The 19,168-nt window shown below is 43.4% G+C and overlaps 1 protein-coding gene across 1 annotated transcript; it reads right to left on the minus strand.

Moving 5' to 3' along the window:
- Positions 1–232: 232 nt before the first annotated feature.
- Positions 233–17,227, minus strand: GABRE (gamma-aminobutyric acid type A receptor subunit epsilon; the record flags this gene model as incomplete). The annotated part of the gene is given in 12 exon segments (XM_081125394.1): positions 233–298; positions 302–559; positions 654–664; positions 858–1,034; positions 1,146–1,297; positions 5,278–5,419; positions 6,768–6,847; positions 7,567–7,733; positions 7,735–7,787; positions 12,435–12,494; positions 12,926–13,146; positions 17,172–17,227. Coding segments are annotated over 12 exon segments (1,443 nt in total).
- Positions 17,228–19,168: the final 1,941 nt, after the last annotated feature.

Raw genomic sequence — 19,168 nt, forward strand, 5'->3', positions numbered from 1 at the left:
CTGTTGGGAGATAGCTAATCGACTCATATGTGGGCATGGTGTTAGGGAGCTGATCACTGACAGCCTACAATTTTTAAACCCCTTGAGGACTGAGCTGGGGGCAGTGTGAGGGCTAAGAAAAGACACACTGTAGTTGCTCTTGCTGCCTCAGTTTTCCCCAAACTCCCTTGGCAATGGATATGGGACCTCCTGGGGAACTTGGGAGGCTGTCCCACAGAGTACCAGCTGGTACCTAAAAGTTAAGGCAAACAAGCCAGTAGAGCACGCTGAAGAAGAAGAAGGTCACTGGGAAAATAACTCACGAGTAGTTATGGATGTGGATGAAGAGGTGGCTCTGCTGCCACATACTGCCCTCACAACTGTGGACCATGCACAAGTATGGACAGCTGCAACAGTGCTGGGTGAGACTCATATGGAGTGACTGCTGAACTGGGCAAAATGGGCCATCCTCTTCATCATTCTCCTTTGCAGAGTCCTCGAACTCACACACAAAAGCATTCTGCTGCTGTTGGTAGGCACAGGCACAGGGAGGGATAAGGCCAAGGGCATGGATACAAGGCTGAAATGAATAAGGAAGGGGAAAACGTCAAGGAAAGATGAACCAAGCCTAAGTGCTGCTTCAGGGGTTTCTAGGGATTCTGTCCTTGGCACACTGTTTTTGTCCCTTAGAATTCCCACCATCACATTAAAAAGTTTAGTCAACTCTCTGTAACACTTCAGGTTACCCTCCATCACTCAGTGAGCTGGTCACCCGTGTTCCATGAATCCTAGTGCCCTCACTTGCATGCCTCAGTATTCCAAAACCATGTTACCACTCCCATACCAAGCTCATATATGGTGAAGCCTCAGAGAAGAACCGGGTTCCGTGTGGTTGTAGATCAGGAAGTTAAGCATAGCGAACTCCACCAGAGTACAGAAGCAGAAGAGGAAACAGATGGCAATATAGAAATCCAAGGCTGTAATGTAGGAGACATGTGGGAAATTCTTCCGGGAATAAGAACCCAATGTGGTCATGGGGAGAACAGAGGTGATTCCTGTTAAAGCACAGTAGCAGAGGTAGGCTTAGCTACTTATCCATATATCACACTGCTGACCCCTGACAAAGCAATTCTGTGCCCAAGTGGATGCCCACCTTACCCACTTACTTAAAGAAGTCTTGGCTGGAACAGAGTCCTTCTTGATCCAAAAGGAAACCCAGAACATGATCACTGTCACAGAAGAAGGGACATAGTTTTGAATGGCATTTAAGCCAAACAGCCTGCTCACATTGAAGAAAAGCATGATAATTATTAAATCACTAAGAAAACAAAAAATACCACTTCTTTACAGCAATGACATAAGAGTCTCTCCCAGGCAGGACATGTATATTAAATGTCCCATTGTTCAGCCCAAGGGATCCCCACCACAGTCCTAGGATAGAGGCACATTATTCCAGTGCCACACACAGAATCAGAAGCCCAGAAAGGAGACACCCTGCAAGAGCCATGGTCAGTTAAGAGCTAAGCCAGGACCAGAACCTTAATTGCTTCTTTCTCAGTTCACTGTCCCACACCCTACATCTGTCTTTCCAGGATGGCAGAAGAGTCAGGTGAAAGTGAAAAATCAGCTGGCTCTCTAGATATCAGTGCACACAGCTAATGTCCAGATGGTTGAGACTTTTACTCCGTTGAGTTGCCACCACATTTACTCTCCAGAATCACAGCTTTACACATGCACTGCTTGGCCTTACAATGTTTGTTCTCAGGAAATGAACCAAAGGTGGCTTGTGTGGTAGTGCGGGAATGACCAAATCCATTAGGCCTCCTTTCCATCCATTCATATGCTGGTGAAACGCCTTAATTAGCACTGTTCCATTGATCACCAAAAGAAATCACTCACCTAACCCCAAACCTCTGGGGGTTACCTGCTCCAGAAGAGCTACAGAATCAAGTCTACACTCTGTAACTTGATACTAAACGCCTACCACAGCCTGACTCAAACTGACATCTTACATATATATGCACACACCACCACACCCTAAGCTAATCTTATCTATTCTCAGATTTCCTGCAATAGCATTCCTATTTATACCAATATTCCAACTCTGAACTCCCTGTTATATTAATCTATTATCTTAACTCAATTGAGTGTTTTGGAAAAACAAAAGATTTAGCTGAAAATAAAAATTTCATTCAGTCCTCTAAATGTCTGGTCTGCAGAGTATACACCCACAAGGTGGCTGAGGTCTTCACATTCAGTTGAGCATCATGTCCTTGATGTTGGCTCTCTCTCTAGATGGTGATGGTTTCTACAGGAACTGATGACAACCTACCTCTCCAGTTGGCATCTTCTATTGTACCCTACATGCTGCCTTATACTATGACACACTCATCTCAAACACTGCATGCCCATCATGATTCCAGGAATTTGGGGGGGGCTTTTCTGAACCCAAAACATCCCTTTTCACTCTCAACATCACATTGGAAGTGTAATAAGTCAAATGCTGGCTCCTTAGTGAAGCTAAGTTCCAAACTCCCACCTCAGTGATGCTATAGAATTCCTTGGCTTGAAACCCCTTTTAAACCACTTCAGAGCAGGGCTTATGTGAGTCCTATGGCTTGAGTCGTGCCCATTAAGTCTGACAGAGCCTGGAACCTAGTACATTCTCAGCAAGTCTTACTACTGCCTCACAATGCAGCAAGGAGAGCACTAACCTGATCATGTGTCCTCCTATTTTGGAATGTAGATCACCTGTCCAGCTTGGGTGTATTGGAGCTGAGTGAGAAGATTAGCCTTTCCTATTCACCTTGGCAGCACTGATATTCAATGAATAAGACTTCACACATATTCTGGAAAAAGGCAAGGAAGTGTCCTGGAGTCAGTGGAATACCTGTGTCTCGACTAGTAGCTTTGGGTATAGAACTCCTCCAGGGTTGCTGCAGGGACCACTCACACTTGCCTACTGGCCAGAATGTATTTATCAAGTTCCTAGTTCTCTTTCCCTGGGGTCTTGACTAAAATTTAAGACACCCTTATTTAGCTACAACTACTCACATAGAACTTTGCTGAGTTTATATATTCTTATTGAAAGAAGATTTATTATCTTATTGGCTTTTTCTATTTTTATTTTATTTATTCCATCCAAAGAAGGGCCTTCTCCACTTGTCAACAGATATAAATTTATCTTTGAAGGCTGATAGAAGAATACTAACACATACCACTTTGTTATTTCTGAGGAATGCAGGAGCATGGGTAAGGAAAAAATGGAGGGCTGGGGAGCAGAAATACCTGGGGCTAAAGATGTTGTTTTTTGCTCTTATCTGCTTTAGCCAGACCCCAATTGGTTAATGCACTGTCAAAGGAGCACAATTAAAAAGACTCTGTCCAGAGAATCAGGACTAGAAGGATGAGTAGACCCAAACCTTTGAGTAACAAAGGAAGAAAAAAAAACTAGTGCTTTATAGCCTATAAAAGAATGTGACCCAGGCTTGAAACCATAATACTGGTTCTTTAATCTTAACCCTGTGGAAAAGTAAGTTGAATAATTTTAGGGGGAAAGCACGAGATCCAATGGGTAAAAGTTCCAGAGATTTCAATTTCAGATGAACAGGGAGAGTTTTCTGATGGACAGAATTATCTAGAGAAGGAAGAAACTCCTTTTCAAGAAAATGAAGTCCTAATCACAGATACAATTCCATTAGAGTCTCAACACCCACCAGTGAAAGCTGATGTACTCTCTGAGGGCAAGTCTGGACTCTCTAAGAGCCTTCTGGTTCTAAGCCACAGTAGCAAGCTACCACAGCATTATGAACATTTAGGAGCTTAGTTCTTAAGTTTGTTACTTATGAAGAAAACTTCCCTTGAGCCAACTGGAAGTGGAAGAGTTTGGGATCAATCCCAAAGATAACTGTGATACTGGAGAAACCATGATTGCAGATCAATTGGTCTCTAGCAGAAGAGAAAGAAGCCCTCCTTCTTTCTCCCTAATAATGCTGCTTACCTATTATCATTGCTTTGGTGATGATGCTGGCTCTAGGGCTTTGTAGTCACTAGGGTACCATTTTGAAACAATGCAAAACCATCTACTAAACAGAACCACTAGTGACTTGAAAGCCCTTGGGCCTTGTCTCTTCTGTCATTTTTGATGATGGGTCTCCTACTTGATTGGAGAAACTGAGGTCCAGAAACACAAGAGGCAAGCCCACAATTAGTTAGCAGAAGATCAAGGATCCCAAATCAAAGGTAGTAAAATTGCTTACCCAGAATCCCCAAGAAAAAAGAAAGCATTTGTAAAGCAGACCTCTCCCCCTGCCTATCACTGTGCAAGCAAAGCTCTAGCCACATAAGCATGAGCTATCCCTCACCCAGTGATCAACTCAACAAGTAAAGCAAAAACATATTTTCTGCCCGGCTTCATGGAAACAAAACAAGTCATGTCCTGTAACAAATGGCTGTTTGGGTGAGTGGCTTCATCTGCATTCTGGAAACAATGAAGACAGTGTCTCCACTGCCTTGACTTGGTCAGTATGTGTGAAGAGGTTTTCCAGGGCTGCTCTGGGAGCAATCCTGAGGAGGTCCCTTGGCTCCTCATTCAGATCACCTGGGAACACAAGCAAAGATGCACACACCTAGTTGGAAGCTGAAGTATAAGAGACCCAAGACCCTCTCCTCTGATCCTTCTTGGGAAAAAGGTCAGAAAACCAGTGATCACCACATGTCCATGTTGAATTCACCATGAAGCCTTTGACAGGAACCTGTGTTTGCCAGAGCTACTCCTTTAAAATATATGTTGATGCAGCAGCCACTGTAGCTGCTGAAACTTCCTCCATACTACCCCAGACCTCACCTAGTTGACATTAGAACTCTAGCCTCCACCTCCTATTAAGAAAGTCTTTGCTTCTCACTCAGCTGGCTTGGATTTGTTCTGGGTATGGAGAACTCACATGAGCTCCATTCCCCAAAGTCATTCAAGTAGGTCAGTTGTAACAAAGACTTGAAACTAAAGGGTCTGCATGACAAAGCTGGTTGCAAATTCTGACAACAGAATAACTTTACTTACTTACCCTCTCAAGAGCTTGGCAAAACACTTACTTCTTTGCAGATGAGACTGAGATGTAGTTACAAAGTCTCAGTTTCCTCTGCAAACAGTTGTAAGTGCTTAGCATTAACAAGACAGGAGCCATGTTCTACAATATTTTCATGGGATGATTACATAACATTTGTATGGATGGATGGCCACCTCCACTCATCCTTACTACCCTCCTGGGCCTCTCCTTAGCCCTGGCTTCAAAGGGACACTTACCAGCTATGGTTGAGATAGTTTCAGTCTCATTGCTCACTCCTGTAAAATTAAACTGGAAGAGCTTCCAGGAATTACTCTCATTGATTTCAAGCTTGAAATCTTTCCACTTGTACATCATCTCATTCTCAGGATAGGAAACTGTAAAGCAATGTGAGAAGAGTCATGTGAGACTGGGAAGCCCTGTGGAGGTCTCCATCAACATGGAGTCTGAACAATGCTTTGGAGTCCTGACTCTGGCCTCACCAGTGTGGTACCTTGCTTCTCTTACTTCACTGTTGAAGTCCAATCAATAAGTTCATTTACTGAGTGTTCCTCAATACCAGACCTTGTGCTGGAAATACAGAGATGTACAAGGCAGGAACCCTGCGCTCAAGCATTCACATTTTATTGAGTTGGACAGTGAGTATACATCTGTAATTCTCAGAATTGCTCTAAGAAACATCTGCTCTTGGGAGAGTAGGGAAACAGAGGAGGAAAGATCACTTACAGACATACCCAGAAAAGACCTCTTAGAGTAAGTGACATTCCCATAAGTCTTTAAAGTAGAGTTAGTTTTCTCTACATGTATTAGGCTTGAAGGGGCAAAGAGGGTGTTCTATGCACAGAGAGGTGAACATATCTGATGTATTATGGAAATGGAAAAAGTTCAGGATGGCTAGCTCACAGAGGTTAAATGAGGTATGCAGGAGTAGGTAGTAGGGGCCAATTTATGAAGGGCCTTGAAAGACATTATAATGATTTGGAATTGATACATGAAAGTTAAAGAAGGTTTTGAAACTAAGAAGTGACCTGATCTAAATGATTCTTCAGTTAGGCCACTCTGGTCATAATATGAAGATGGATTGTTGACAAGGATACTAGTTATATGAGGCCAGTGCAGTAATCCTGGCATAATAAAATAAGTGAAGGCAGGATTCAAAGCTGTAACAGTGAAAATGCAGAGGAACAGACAGGATCAATAGAGATTTTGAAGGGAATACCAACATGATGTAATTGATTAAGTGTAACAGGTGAAAAAGAAAGAAACATCAAAGTTCTTGGGTTCAACAACTGAGTGGGTGATGATGCAGTTCAATGAGATATGTGAGAACACAGAAACAGCACTTTTGTTTTGGGGGTAAAGGTTGGGAGTAGACAAAATATTTAGTTTTGGACATGTTCAGCTTCAAAGTGAAAATGTTGCAAAATCCAAGTGGAAGATGACAAAAACCTATCCAAATTAGTGACAGTAGAGATGGAGAGGAGCAGACATACATAAGATACACTTCAGTGGTGGGTAAGAGACTTGAGATGGAGTGAAATGAAGAGGGAGGAATCCAACATGAGGCCCAGGTTGAACAACACAGCACTGTCAGCAGGAAAGGAGATGGGCATGAATTGGGAGGTCCTGGGAAAACTTGACACCAACTTAGGAGAAATGTAAAAGACAAGGATGAGAAAAAGAAGGAGCCCAGCATGACTTTGGAGCCCCAGAAATCTAAGAAACTAGAAAAAGACAGAGGGCAAAAGTGAGAATCCATTGGAAATTTGAGCATGTGGAATGAACATCCAGTATCAGTGGTCACCCTGGAAGAGAGAAAAAAACCTCATTAGGCTGGCCCTGAGTACTTACACGTTCACTCAACTTGGGCCCAGAGACCACCACCAATGAGTGGCAACAAGGGGATTTGAGACAAAGAGCTCAAAGGAAAGACAAAAATAGAGAAAGAACAGCTTGGAAGAATCTGGCTACTCTGGTCTCCATCAATAGAGAAGTGCAGGGACTGACTTAGATAGGCTTTTGTTTTTTGCCCATCCCAGCTTCCAGAATCTGCCAACACTTTCCAGCTCTCTAACACCTCCCCATCCCACACCACATTCCCCTGCCAGGCAGTCGGGTACCTAGCCTGGTCTTTGCTATCTTTTTTACCATGTTTTACTGTTCCACCTAGACAATTCCACCACCGTGGATATGTCTTTACAGTCAATGCTCACTTGGGATGGAATTGTCCAAGCAATGCAGTCATACTGATACATTCTAGTCAGGGAGCTCTGGACTTGGAGCCAAGTAACTGGGTACTAGTCCCAGCTCTGCCACAAACTTGGCGTATGGCCTTAAGCAGTATTTTTCTATTTTGAAGCCTTAGTGTCTGTACATGAGAGAGTTGAGCTCGTGGTTTTGGAAAGTTTAGAAAAGCCCTTAGAAGTAGCATTCAGGATGAAACCTCTGTCCATCTTTCTTTAGTGAAAATTCTCAGAAGGGGAGGAAAAGTCCCAAGGGGTAAGATTCCAGAGGTCTGACATACCTAATTGTGTACAACGCCTTGCCATCCTTGTGGATGTGGACCACCTGGTTTGGCATAGTGATTTCATATACAAGAGTCCACTTAGAATTCCTAAAAAAACTGTCTGGGTTCCATAACTGGCTCACCATGTTGCCATTCAGAACTAAGTTCTCAAAGCTGCCATTGTTAATGGAAGTGTTCATCATACCAGGTCTGGCACAAGGTGATGTCAATGGAGTACTCTTGGTGGAAAAGAGAAAATAAAGCACACACTTGGGGCTATGCCAAGAACATCCCTATGGCATCCTGTGACAAGCTTATCAAGTAGATAGGAACCCACTTAGGTTTGCATAGAGGAAAGCAACATGAGTTCGGCTGTAGGAGTTTTCTATTTTCCGGTATTCCAAAAAGAAATAAATGTTCCCAAATGGATAACAGTCTGGGAAGATACATTTCATCTAGAAACAGGCAGGCAATGGTGGCTTTGCGTGGGCTGGAATCATCATTTCACCACTCCCTTATAGGACTGTGGTGCTACTCCAGCCAGGTCAACACTCTCTCAGTTCCCATAGTTTCATAGGAAATCAAAGATCTCAGCTCAAAATCATTTCAAACATTCATAAACACACACAACTCTGATTATATACAGCAACATTTCCCCTTTCAGCTTTTATTTGGGGAACACAAGTTTTAATTAACCTAAATCCTTCATCCTTCAGAATTACATTAAAAAATGAAGTGCTTTGAGTCACAAGAGAAATGTCTATTTAGTTGCATGTTTTTTAAATCATTTTTTGTTTTGTTTTTCCTCTTAAACAAGAGCATTTAACCTCTGAATGTGTGTGTGTATGCATAGATATATATATCCATGATTATTTGGTCTCCAGATATTGTCTATTCCATAAACTGTTAAACACCAAGAAGGATGTTTAATAGGAAGAAGCAGGAGCAACTGGAAATTTGCACCACTGGTACTGAAGGGAGAAAAAACAGACTGTAATAAAACTGCAAGCAACTTGAACAATAAGTAAGTGCCAGAACTAAGCCAAGGTAGAACCTTGAGGGCTAACCCAACTGCCTTTACTGTAGAGGTAGGGAAGCTGAGGCTCAGAGAGAAAAGGGCCTATCCAAATCACACAAATAGTTAATGACAGCACATTGGCTCATGCTCAGAGCACCATTACCATAGCTTTGTCCTAGGACAACCTTCACTGATCTCCCTCTCCAGTGTTTACTGCACTTGCACCAACAATCCCTTTGGGTATGGAGATCCAATTTCCCTCTGTGGAATACCTGAGTTATCCTGCATCAAACAATGAACACCAACCAGACACCCATAACCCTAGAGGTCAGTAGAGCCTGCACAGGGAAAGTCAAGACAATTCCTGCTTGCCTTTGCTGCCTATTCCAAAAGGTGGTGAGAACTGCTGCCAAATTGCTGGGATCCAGCCTCCCACACTGAGAATGTTCCCTGGAATAGTCCAAGAAAGCAGACAGAAAAAAGGTGGCAGAACCTGGCTACCATTCACATGGGAGCCCTCAGCCTTGCCCTGCCTTGTCCCTCCAACCTTCACAAGTGGCCTTTAGAGTGTGTGTTTCTACAGTCCCAAGTGGCTGGTAGTTCCAGCTTGGCTTGAAGAGCCTCCTTTGTTCTCAGGTCATATGAAGTACTTGGTATTCATGAAAAGCCTTCCCCTCCACAATCCATGCTGTCCTCCTGCTCTATGTTATAGTGTTTCAAATGAACATTTAATTTCTATTTAACAAGTGATGTAAGTTCACAACACATCAACTGATAGCTAACAGTTCAACTTTCCCCAGTTTGACAAGGGAGCTTGGGATATACATCTCTTTTAGCTCAGCTGAAACTCTAGAAATTCGGTGTCAAGAATTGGCTTAATTAGAATCACTTGCGATAATTACCACAGCAAGAAGCAGCCTTAGCAATTGTTTATGTTGTGATGGGAAGTTGTTCCAAGACTGATCACTGTCTTCTAAGCTTAAGTCAGAAGACTGGTAGAAACACTTGATTTAAATCCACATTGTGGGCTCAGGTTTCTCTTCCTGAGGACAATTCCAGTCTTCCACATAACATCTGACTGAAAGGTGTTGGAACTCAAAGAACACTCAAACAATCACTTCTACTCTGTTAACAGAATCCTGGGGACTCACAACCTTGCTGAGAGACTCAATTGTCTCAAACATAAAGTGAGGATTCTAGTGGCAGCCTTGCCTGCCACACAGGCTATCATGAGGATCCAAGGAGACAAATATGCTCTGTTTATTGGCAAGTGCTCTGGCTATGTGAGAGCCACACCAACCATAGGATTCTATAGTGTCACCAGGGAAAAGTATGCTGTACAATAACTGGGACCTCCCACAGTTTTAAAGAACAATTTGGAACTGTGTAGAAGACCAGACTACTCAGGAACTTTAATATCACATAAGTGTTTGGGATCTTCTAAAGGCACTTGGCTAAAGCACCACCTTACTGGCAAAAGAAAATCAAGTTGTTGACTCCTATTTGGACCAGTTCTGTGTTGGATGCCAGGTTCGGTGACTGCTGAATTATTATACTATATCACTTGGGATTGTCAGGTATCAGGACTTCTTGGCACCTCAGGTGAGGCCAATGCTATCAACATTAATAATGACAGAGCAAGAAGAAATAGGGCATTCAAGCTACTATGAGTGGGGCTACTGCTCTGCTTCCACAAGGGCTCTTGCAGATGATAGAAATTGTCTTCCCCAAATTGTATCTTACACATATAGCAAGGAGGTTATAGCCACAAATTGTCCACTACTCTTCAGGCCACTTTCTCCATCCCCACACTAATAACCTAAAAGATCCATTTTCTATTAAGAGTAAACAATGGTCATGATGGTGGGACCACAAGACCACAGTCTCTGGTCTTGCTCAGAACCCAGTATTTCTTAGAATATCAACAATTTAAATCAAACTAACTGCTAAATTCATACTCATTTAGTAGTAAGCACATTGGTAATAGCAAAAAGTAAATCTGACATCAAGGGAAGAAAAAAAAAAACTTCAAAATGTCGACAGAAACTCAAAATCTGTCTGCTCTCATGCTTCTCTTCCCTGTTTCCCAGTATTCCATTCTAATGGTTACAGGTCTTTACTTAATCATGGTCATGTGTATTATGCAGACTCTAAGAAGGCCCTCAATGATCTTCACCTCCTGGTATTCATGCCCTTGTGTAATCCTCTCTACTTCACTGTGGGCTGGACCTAATGACTTGCTTCTGATGAATAGAATACTATAGAAGCAATGGGATGTCACTCCCAAAATTACAAGTTTGTGAATACCTTTTCTCATGTACTTGCTCACTCTGAGGGAAGCAAGCTTCATGTTGTGAGCTATTCTGTGGAGAAGCCTACATGGCAAGGACTGTGGGAAACCCCTAGATAACAGCCAGAATGTACTAAATCCTGCCAACAAACATGCGAGGGCTTGAAAGTGGATCTTCCCTCAGTTGAGCCTTGAAAAAGACCCTGAAACAGAGGATCCAGGTAAATCGTGCCTGGATTTCTAACCCACATGAACTGTGAGCTAATGACTATTTATTGTTTTAAGATTCTGTGTTTTGGGGTAATTTGTTACATAGCAATACATAAGTACACCATACCTCAAGAACCTGGTAACCAAACAAAGCATCATGAGGGGGAATCTCATTCCTCCACTCAGCTTATATAAACATCTTGATCTACCATAAATTTTTACTTACCTTTGAGTGTCTATTTGCAAATCCCATCACAGAGCCTAGACTCTGAGCTCACCCAATGATGCTTATTGGGCCGGGCCAAGTCTATGGTTACAATGGAGTTGGTTACCACAGCCTTTCTCATGATCAGGCCGAGTATATGAAAATGACTTGTTCAAAATATTTTTCACAATTCATTTGTTCACCTAGCATATACTGAGTCCTTGACATTAAGAAGTCCATAGTCAAAGGAGCAAGGCAGACATAGAGCAGATAATTACAACATAACGAGGTAAGGAAGGTCAAGTAAACAACTAGGATATAATCTAAAAAGATCTGAGTGTTAAAGAGAGGAGTATCGTGTAAGAAGGGAGCAATAAATAGCTGCAGAGGTCAGGAAAAATGCCATAAAAGAGATGTTATTTGAGCTAAACCCTGAAGGATAAGCTTATGACGAATAGAAAATTTGAGCAATGGCATACCTTGAACAATGACACAGAGGCACAAGATAGTTTGAGCGTACCCACAGTCTACTGTGAGTAGAGCATGTGGTCTCTAAAGGGGTTAAAAGAAATAAAACCAGAGTCCTGGGTTGGCTCCAGCCATTGGAGGTCCTTGACTGCTAGAGTATGGGGTTAAACTTCATGCTTTAAGCAGGGTCAGAATTGCAGGAGGCACATCACTCAGGAGGTTGGTTAGTAGGTGGACTGAGGTAAGCAGAAACCTTGAATTTTGTGTATTTCAAGTGGGAGATAATTAAGGCTAACTGGGGACAGTACTGACACTAGAATGATAGCAGTGGAAAAGGAAAGAAGGAACCAGGGTAAAATTAGAGAAACATCTAAAGGAAGAGTTGCTAGCTATAGATTAAAGTTCATAAAATTCATTATCAGAAGAAACAAGCCATTCCATTGTGGTATTTAAAGTTGCTTTATTATTTTTATTTTGAATGAAAGACTGGAAGATGTAGTCAGGATTCTGAAGGTCCTCTTCAGGCAGCTAGGGGCTTTACCTTTCTCAGCTTCCTTCTCAAGTCAGTGTTGGTTAAAACCTCTCCTTTTGCCCCAAACTTGTGTTATAGACACACAGAGCAGAAAAAACAAGTATGTGAAAAGCCTCATGGTTCAGCTACCTAAGTTGGGAGATACTGTATCAAAGCTCAGTACTCCTCTTCAGGATAGAGATAGGACCAAGGATAAGATCAACAGTGGCCACAGTGGGCTTCTCTGTAAAGGAAGCAGAAGTAGCAGAGGTAAGTTTCCAACAAGGGCATGGGACAAGAAAGGGTGTGGTCTGAGGGGAGAAAAAGGGAGAAGGATAAGGGTTAGATTATATGGTTTCAACATTCAATCCTATTTCTTTCTTTGTTCTTTCATGGCAAGAACCAATTCATAGACTGTTAAGAGTTAGACATACCTCAAAGATCATATGACCTAGTCCAGTCATCTCATTTTATACCTGGAAAAATGGGATGAGAGAAGGGAAAAGTCTAAACCAAGGTAAATGGCATTGCTGAGCTATAGTTGACCTTTCACCTGACAGGTGAGCAACAGATGTTCCTGCTCACATGCATGGTACCCTAACCTGCTCACTCTCAATACTTATGCCCTCAAACCCTCTCCCCTCTGGGAGGGAAGAACTGTGTTCTGTTACTTACTGTCAATGCCAGGGTGCAGTTTATAATCAGAGTTATTCAGGATACTGTCCAGGATTTGAGAGGCTGCTGGTAGTTTTCCAAGGTTTTGGTGAGTATCAATAGTAGCGGGCGTTATTTCTTCAGAGGGGACCTTCTTTTTGGCATCCTGGGGCTTAGGGCCATAGACATCATCATGACCAGCAGAGGGTCCCATCTCCGATTCAACATGAGGTCTTTCAATCCTAGAATATACAAAGAAAAAATGAAGTTCTGTCCTCCACTCTGTAGAGGTCCCAGTTGGTGCCTTTCAGGACAGAAGCAAACCAAAATAATCTGCAACCTAAGGCATAGTTAAAGAGTGACTAGCAACAGTAAATTATGAGCCAGTATAAAATTATACTTATTTATTTCTTCCAAATCTTACTGCTCTTTGGGAATTTTCCATGCTATCCCTTTTTTATGATAATTCTTTATTTTAAAAATCAATATCAAAACCAAGCTCAATATTTTAAAAGAATTTTTCTATATAAAATGATGAAGGCATTGCTGTATGAGCTTTGGCCAATCAGCTGCAGTTACTAAGCTTGGTCTCCAGTCTGCCTGACCAGCACTGTTGGGAAGCAAATGGGTAGGAAGAGGGCCAGGACTCCTGAGGAATGCTCAGGAAAACCAGAGAAACTTCTCCCAGAGAGGGCTGGAACACTGGGAATATTCTGCATTTCTTTGCTTTCGTGATACTCATTACATTGGAGTTGGAGGCTGGGGATTGGCGGAAGCTCTAATCACCCAAAGACTGTCACCCAGAAAATAGATGGCCAACGGAAATCCACCCCAAAAGCCATAGTCATGCACCACAGCCAACAAGAATTCATGAGAAGGATAATTAAATTAAAAAAACCAAAAATTTTAAAAGCCACCTGCCAATATATTTAGTCAAGTTTGTGCTACTTTTGCTAAGAGGCAGTGAAGAAAAGGGTACCAAGGGACTTCTGAAGTTCTGGCCATGTTCTAGTTTCTAATGTGGGTGTCTTGATGTCAGTGTGGTCATTTTCTGACAACTCATCAGCTGTACACTTATGATTCGAGCACTTTTATGAATATATGTTCTAATGCAGTAAGAAGTGTTTTGAAAAATAAAAATGCTAACAAAAATTTGTTAATATGTGGACCTTATTCAGACACCAGTTTTAAAAGGCAAACTAAAAAACAAACAAACAAACAAAACAAAACAAAAATACATTTATGACAAAATAGGGGTGATTTGAACTGAATAGTTTCTTCAGCATGAAGAAATTATTCTAAAATTTTGGGTGTAATAGTGGTATTTTACTATGTTTTTGGAGTCCTTATGACTAGAAATGCCTACTGAAATAATGACTTATAAAATTATATATTGTCTGAGATTTGTTTTAAAATAATTTAAGCTGGAAATTGAGTTTGTTGGGTACAGAGAAAATAAGAGTGGCCATGAGTTGATAATTAATGAGGCTGGTGATGGGTACAAGGAGATTCACTCTACTGTTCCCTCTACTTTTATATATCTTTGAAAAAAATTATAATAAAGTTATTTTATTAACTATTAGGAAAACTGAACTGATATACTGGAAGGCAGAAGAGTAGTTTCTTTTGAAGAGGAGTTGACTGGGAGGGGGCATGTGGTGAGGGTTGAAGAGGGAGTGAAAGTGCCTGGAATGTTCTATTACCTGGTCTAGTGGGGGTTACATGGGCATGTTTACTTTGTGAAAATCCACTGAGCTGTTCACTCATATTTCTATATTTTTATATTTGTATATTACACTTCCAAAATGATTTTATTTTTAAAAAAGCCATGAGGAAACTTGTTTCCCAAAATAAGGGATTAACAGGGCAGGAGATGTGGGCATGGAGTCTATACTGCATACCAAGGGACTGCCAACTTGAACAGCAAAATGCATTTTCTTGTACTATTTCAAGCTCTTAGAATTGCTTAACTGGCTGGTGTACAGATGTGCCACATCTATGCCATTTCTCATAAGTGAAGTAGCTAATTCCCACTGTGGGCAAGGGGAGAATTGGGCTTAGAAAAATCAGTTTCCATTTCTAAATACCACATCCAGAGATGTCCCCTCTCCCTGAGGCTTTCCCTTAGTCCCCTGAATAGATAATACCAATCGCTTCTGGAGGGGTGGAGGGAGAAGAAGGGCCTGAGGCCCAGAAAAATGAGTGACATAGCTGGGAGTATGGCACTATTTAGACTGGCACTGCCAACCAAGGCTATAGAAGAACCTGCAGCAGCTCCTCCCTGATGTCTGAAGCCAAAAGCAAGAACCCCAAGGTTCAAGAGACAAATAAACAAAAGCCCAGGGTCACCAAAGCCCCCCTGCTCCTACATTAGTCTGTAATGAAAATGATATCAGAGGGTCTTCAGGTTGCTGTAATCCTACAATTATCTTTCTCAATAAACAAACAAACAAACAAACAAACAAAAACACTCTCATCCTCTGATCCTTGGGGTTAAGGAGCTGCTGACAATGCATACTTTTCTTCAGTCAGCCATTAAGCCAACTTTCAGGGCAAGAACTAACAAAAACTTGAAAAACACTCATGCACTGGACTAGTGGGATCATTCCATGGAGGCATTTCAGGCACCCACATCCCTCTTTTAGATGTGATGGTCAAAGATGGAGCTGAATTTCTGCAACTTTTACCCCTACTGAGGATGTTCATTCAGCTGGCTGGGAGGAAAGAAAGGAATTAGAGAAGAGCTACTAGATTGTTTTTCTTTTTTTTCCAAATCAGCCCTCTTTTTCACCTTACAGATGGAGAAAATGAGGCTCAGATGGGGGAAGGGCTGTGCCCAAAGTCACACAATTTTTTTGAGGCTGAGCCTGGACCAGAGCAAGTATTCCTGGTTCGATGAGGCTTTGGCCAGTACAAACCACTACCCTCTCCCCAGCTTTTTCTTGACATCACGGTTGCCATGTTGACAAAGTTTGAACTTCAGTTACTGCAGCCCTTCCCCCAGGGTAGAAAGGTAGTTTCCATTTCAATAGCCCATCTTCCTGGTTGTTTCCCTCCCTTCTCCCCCTCCCTCCTTCCCTGCTCCCATCCCTCTTTTCCTTAGCCCTTCATCATGTCAGCTCTCTCAACCAGTCCGTTTCACATCTGGATGGATGTGGATAACTGGAAATTCTTAGCACAAATTCAAAAATATTTACCAAGCCTCTGCTGCTCTCCCCCACCCCCCAAGTGAGGGCACCAGTGAGAGAGCAGGGAACCATACAGCTCCTTCCTTGAGGAACTAAAGTATTCTTAAGTGAGAAGAGAAGCCATCTTCCCTCTCCCAAAAACAGATAAGACACAAACCCAGAGCCATGGAGACTTGGAGAATGTTGGACAGATAAGGAAGCTTAGGAACACTTGACAGTTTGCAGTCAGTGTGAAACCCTCTCAGAAATATGAAGCAGTCATCTTCCATCCTAAAAAGCCAGAAATGTAGGGGACAACATTCTTAGCAAAGTCACAGGGCTAGAAGGTTCGAGGGAAACTGGTTGCTCAAGCCTTTAGAAAAGTGAGGAGAGACTGAAAACCAGGACCCTCACCATAGACCTAAGAGAATAACATTCCTGGCCTTTGGCTCCAGATTGCCCAAGACCCAGGAGGGTGGGGGGGGGGGGGTGAAGAAGAAAGGGGGAGGCTGGAGACAGAGGGGATGGAGTGGATAGCTGGCCTGGGAACCCTGAGACTAAACCAGGCTAGTGCCTGGGCCTGGCATCAAGAAGAATGGAGGGAAGGGGAAACAAGTAAAGCTCGAGTTCTCTGGCACCATACTTGGTACTCTATCAGAGCTCAGAAACCAAGTTTTTGAACGAGAAGGCAGACTGGCCAACACTCAAACACTTTAGGCAAAGTTTTGCTCCCCCAGCCCGCGCACCTTTTTGAGTGCTATCTTCCCAACCCCATTGCCAAAGAGCTAGAGCTTGCCCTGGGAGGTTGCCCCATGGGTGCTCACTTTTTCCCACGGAAGACTAAGAAGACGTGCTGGTTTTCAGCCCTTAGTTTGGAGGAGAGTTCTGCACTGCGAGCAGCAAGGGCACAGGCTTCGTACCCTCCTCCCTGGGAGTGCCCTTTCAGAGGTCCAGCCCACAGGTTCTACAGGAAGCTGCATGGAGGATGGCTGCACAAGGGCTGGGGGCAAGTTGGGCCTGGAGCTCCCAGGGGCAGGCCTAGCTCTTTGGCTGAAGGAGCTGGGTTCAAAGGGCTCCTGGGTTCAGGGATGAAGACTCACCTAGAAGGCAGGATTATGGACATGTCCAGGAGGATCAGGAGAACTTTGGTCAACATCTTGCCCGAGACCGGTACAACTACCTGTGCAGTGTTAAGTTGGAGATTTCCTTTTGGGCCCAAGGGGCGGGGCCAGGGTGGGAAGCGCAAGGCCGAGCGAGTGGGAGAAGTGAAAGTTGGAAGCCATCAAAATGCTCCACACAGCTCTGGGTTCAGCCTCCCACTTTCACTCCTCCCAGAAGGGCTCCAGATTGCCCAAGACCCAGGAGGGTGGTGGGGGGCTGCGGATGAAGAAGAAAGGAGGAGGCTGGAGACAGAAGGGATGGAGTGGATAGCTGGGGTGGGAACCCTGAGACTAAACCAGTGGTGGTGTTGAACCCAGAGCAGTGTGGAGCGTTTTGTTGGGCTCCAACTTTCTTTTTTTTTTTTTTTTAATTTTATTTTTGTTTAAAATATTACAAATGTCCCTTTTTCTCCCCAATGACCTGTTCCACCCTGTCCCTTCCCCTTCTCCAGTCCCTCTCCCCACCATTGTCCATGTCCTTGGGTTGTACATATATACATATAAATTCTTTGGTTACTCTCTCCCCCTCCACCCACCCGCTCTCCTCCATCCCTCTGACTTTTGTTAGTCTCATCTATGCTTTCATGTCATTGAATCTATTCTGTTCATCAGTTTATTAAGTTCTTTAGATTCCACGTATAAGTGAGATCATGTGATATTTGTCTTTCGCTGCCTGGCTTATTTCACTTAGCATAATATTCTCCAAGTCCATCCATACTGTCCCAAAAGGTACAAGATTCATAGTACTCAGCAAGAGGAAGACAAGCAACCCAATTAAGAAATGGGAAAAGGACTTAAACAGACACTTCTCCAAAGAGGACATACAGATGGCCAAGAGACACATGAGAAAATGCTCCACGTCACTGATCATCAGAGAGATGCAAATTAAAACCACAATGAAGTATCACTTCACACCTATCAGAATGGCTGCCTTCAACAAATCAACAAACGACATGTGCTGACCAGGGTGTGGAGAAAGGGGAACCCTAGTACACTGCTGGTGGGAATGCAGACCGGTGCAACCACTATGGAAAAGAGTATGGAGGTTCCTCAAAAAATTAGAAATGGAGCTGCCATTTGACCCAGTGATTCCACTCCTAGGAATGTATCTTAAGAATCCTAAAACATTAATCAGGAAGAATATATGTACCCCGATGTTCATAGCAGCTCTATTTACAATAGCTAAGATCTGGAAACAACCCAAGTGCCCATCAGTAGATGAGTGGGTAAAAAAGCTGTGGGACATTTACACCATGGAATACTATGCAGCTGTAAAGAAGAAGAATGGGTTCCAACTTTCACTCCTCCCACTCGCCAGGCCTTGCGTTTCCCACCCTGGCCCCGCCCTTTGGGCCCAGAAGGAAATCTCAGATAACTTACACTGCAGCTGCAGAGTGGAGGGGGGCAGTCAACAAGAGCCTCAATGGGAGGAGGAGGGAGAGGGAGAGGAAGGAGCCCCAGCTCCCACATGCCCCCACCACTAGGGCGCTGCCAGACAACCAGGGACTGAGAACAAGAGAGGGAGGAAGCTGGCAAGTTGGCGTGCGTGTGGTGTCCGTCTGTGCCCCCCCCCCCGCGTGGGGAAACTAGAGGCCCAAGGCTGCGCCTGCCAGGGTGGTAGCAGAATGGGCCTGGCAAGGACAGAATGGGTAAGCTGGATGTGCTGCTTCTTCCTCCATGACCCCCTGATAGTCTGCGGGGTAGAACTATGGCCTCCAGCCCTTGGGTCCCCACCACCTCCTGTTGCACCCCATTGCTTCCACAAGTAGCCTGGCCTCTGAGATTTCCCACACCTTCCAGTCTTTCAGAACACATCTCTTGACATCCAAAAGCAAATGGGTAATTTAGCACCTTCCTTGACACAGGGGAAGAAGAGAGACTTGGGGGGTCTCCCTAGCAAGCTGATATGAGCTACTATTTCCCCAGGTATTTGAGGG

The sequence above is a fragment of the Miniopterus schreibersii genome (genome assembly GCF_964146895.1).
Source record: "Miniopterus schreibersii genome assembly, chromosome: X".
In the NCBI taxonomy this organism is placed as follows: Eukaryota; Metazoa; Chordata; class Mammalia; order Chiroptera; family Miniopteridae; genus Miniopterus; species Miniopterus schreibersii.